This window comes from Ambystoma mexicanum, chromosome 7q (assembly GCF_040938575.1).
Source record: "Ambystoma mexicanum isolate Mex_15411 chromosome 7q, UKY_AmexF1_1, whole genome shotgun sequence".
In the NCBI taxonomy this organism is placed as follows: Eukaryota; Metazoa; Chordata; class Amphibia; order Caudata; family Ambystomatidae; genus Ambystoma; species Ambystoma mexicanum.
In genome coordinates this window covers 1,055,575,220-1,055,578,747 of record NC_090941.1, presented here as the reverse complement: position 1 = coordinate 1,055,578,747, position 3,528 = coordinate 1,055,575,220, and the positions used below count along the sequence as shown (strand labels likewise).

At 45.2% G+C, this 3,528-nt stretch overlaps 1 protein-coding gene across 1 annotated transcript; it reads right to left on the bottom strand.

The window, feature by feature from the left end:
• Positions 1 to 1,372: 1,372 nt before the first annotated feature.
• Positions 1,373 to 2,353, bottom strand: LOC138528156 (olfactory receptor 52E8-like). Its single transcript, XM_069639607.1, has one exon. The coding sequence runs from the start codon at positions 2,351 to 2,353 to the stop codon at positions 1,373 to 1,375; it is 981 nt and encodes a 326-aa protein (XP_069495708.1).
• Between the last annotated feature and the right edge of the window lie 1,175 nt (positions 2,354 to 3,528).

Here is a 3,528-nt window from a genome sequence, read left to right as displayed (position 1 = left end):
CCTCTTTTCCTTCTCTCATCTCTGACTGTCTGTCTGCCATCCAGGAGTGGTGTGCCACCAACGATCTCTGCTTTAATGCCAGTAAGACAGAGATTTTCCTCATCGGCACACCTGCACCCTCCTTTCCTGTTACTCTGTGGCCGGCCTCAGTTGTCCATCTTCCTGCTCCCACCTGTGAGGCTAAGAACCTTGGGTTCACCTTCGACTCCACACTCTCCTTTTCTCATCACCTCTGTTGTCTCTAAGAAGTGACACTACCAAATGCACCTCCTTAGAGGGGTAGTGTCTCCTTCCCCCAGAAGTTCACTGTCTCTAGACCTCTGGTTCTCTCTAGGCTGCACTACTGCAACAGCCTCTTTCTAAATATGCCTGCTTCTACTCTCTGCCCTCTGGAAGTCATCCAGAACATGGACTGCAAGACTTGTCCGTGGCCTCAAGCCCAGGGATTGTATCTGTCCAGCACTGAAATCTCTGAATTGGCTCCCAGTGGCTGCAAGGATTACATTCAAAACCTTCTGCATTGTCCACAAGGCTTTCTAGGGCCTGGGTCCTCAATACCTCCAACTCTCTCTTCGCAAATATCTTCCTACTTGAGCTCTTCGCTCCTCCACCTCCAACTCCCTCATGGTCAGTCGCTTCTCCAAGCAATGAGTTGGTGGTAGATGTCTTTCTTTGGCTGGGGCCTCCCTCTGGAACAGCCTCCCTGCCTCTCTGAAACATGAGGAGAACCATATCCCGTTCACTAAGCACCTCAAGTCCTTCCTCTTTTCTTCTTGCTTCTCTCTTCCACTCCCCTGCTGATTTCCTGTCTGATACTGCACTGGTCACCTGGCTACCCTCTGATTCGGGCCCAGGTCCCTGACCGTCCAGTTGCATACCCGCACTGCCTCCTGGCAACCCATGCACTTGGGTCTGTATCTGTAACCCTACATCCCCACTACCTGCACTTTTGGACACCTGCTGTCTGCACTTACCCTTGCACCTGCCACCTGCTGGCCACACTTCTTGTTATTATTTTGATCCCATGTACAGCACTGTTCCCTCCCCTTTCCCCTTGCACTTTTCTCCTCCCCCCTGGCGTGCACTTGCGCAATCTCAATGTCACTTGGCCTAGTAAGAGCATTGTCTCTGTCCTCCCTCTGTTCCCCCTTCCTTGCCCTGTCATGCCTTTGTTACAAATGCCATATCATACCATAACCAACAACTGCATAACATTTTTAAAATATGACATATTATTATTGGTGGTATCCATTATCAAGCAGCACATAGACAGATTGAAGAAACTTGCTGGTTGTAATGCTCCACTGCAGGCTGTTTTGGAAATCCAAGTGCAAGAGTGTTGCTTCCAGACATTTGCCCATATGTCCAATAGTCATTTGCAAAGGCAGAGCCTGTCCTTCTGCTTCTGAAACAACTGAAAAACCCCCTGTCTAATTTCAGCCATTCTGGCACCATAAATCAAAGGGTTAGCCACCAGTGGGAGGAGGAGGTAGGCATTTACCACAATGATGTGGACGTACAGTGGGATGCTGGTGTGGAATCTGTGCAGGGTAAGGGAGAATGCAATTGGAATGTAAAAGAGTGACATCACACATATGTGGCTAATGCAGGTGCTGAAAGCCTTGAAGCGATCTTTGCGGGGAAGGTTCAGGACAGCCCTGAGAATCAGAGCATAAGACACGCCAATAGAGGGGAGATCCATCGCTGCAACTGCAAGTGTGATCCCCATGCCATATGCACTATTCAAAGAGATGTCGGTGCAGGAAAGCTTGACCACAGCTATGTGCTCACAAAACGAATGGACAATGGATCTGCTGCAGAATGGTACTCTTATAGCAAGCAGCGACTGGGGGACGACCACAAGTACTGCTCTGCTAAGGGAAATGGCAGCTATTTTTGGGATGAGTGAATTTCTTACGATAGTGGGGTATCTCAGGGGGTTGCAGACAGCAACGTAGCGGTCGAAGGCCATTGCTGTGAGGATTCCGGATTCAACCCCAGCAAAAACATGCATGAGAAACATCTGAAAGAAGCATGCCGCAAAGCTAATTTCTACATCATTTAACCAGAAGATGGCCAACATTTTTGGAAGGATGCTAGAGGACAACACCATGTCTGAGAACGAGAGCAAGGAAATCAGTAGATACATTGGCTTGTGGAGGCTCCGGACTGTCTTCACAGACAACAGAAGAAAGCAGTTGCCAACAAGAGTGACAATATACATGAACGACAATGGGGCAGCAAACCAGATATGGTACATCTCCAGGCCGGGAATGCCAACCAGGATGAATGATGAAGGAGTAAATCCAGTGTGATTGGCAGGCGAAAGGATGGGTGCTTCACTATTGGTCATCGCTAAAGAATTATTCCAGCATGAATCTGAAAAAAGAACGAAACAGAATCAGCTTATTTATTATTTTTGTGTATTCTTTCCAGCTTATTGGGAAGCGAATGAACAACAGATTATGCAATGGCAATTCTTGTAATAATGGTAAATCATACATTTGCATGTATCTGGTGAGCAACAAAGCACTGTACCGTGGCCAAATAAGTGTTGCAAATGATGTACATCCAAGGTATGGTTCCAATGTATTGTGTAAGGGGTTTGGGTTGGTAACATAGGCAGGTTAGGCCGAGCTAAGAGCTCACTATTTCATAATGAGCAAATTCTCTGGGTTTTTCCTGAAGTAATGAAATATCTGAGCTGTTCAAATTAAAACCAGGATATTGTGCCAGGTGGCTGGGCGGTTCTATGTTCTTTCATCGTGAGGCATATTTACGACTGCCTTTTAAACGACAAAATTACAAAAAAGTTCATACATTTTATTTTGCAGGTCTTCCCAGCCCAAACCCGCTCCCCCACCTATTTTTAACTATTTACGGCCCTACCAACCCATTATCTGCCCTTTCCCACCCCCAAAAAATGTCAATAAACTTATTTGTAATTTTGTACACTTTTAAAATGCAGACATAGAAATGCCTGGTGATGAAAAAACGTTATACCGCTGCAACATACTAGGATGCTTGTTTCCCTATTTCCTTCTAATCAGCTAACTTAGTCCCAGGAATGGAGACGGTTGAGCTCCTACAGGTGCAAAAGCAGCAGAACTGGAGTATTTCGTGGAGAGGTAGGTTGCCGCCTGGCTGTTTATATCATTGTTGTGCTGTATGATGTTTTGAATCTTATTCTGGTTGGAATGTAAACATATTCAAGATCTGCAAGTACATCTAAAAATCTGTTCTGCAACTGCTTAAAAGGACCTGATTTTATATATAAGTCTGCCTCGTTATGAATATGATATTTGGTTCATCAATAAAATGTCCTCAGGACTCTGTAATTGTGATTATTGTTTGCAAACTAATTTGTTTTTTCTCCAAAATCCATTATGTGACGAAACAATCCACATGCCCCATATAACTAATAGTATGGAGTAAGACATTAAGGGCATGTAGTCTGATGGAGGGTAATTTTTATAAAGTGTATTGAATCATTGTTACTTACTGTCTGTGGCCATGTTTCGCACCAAT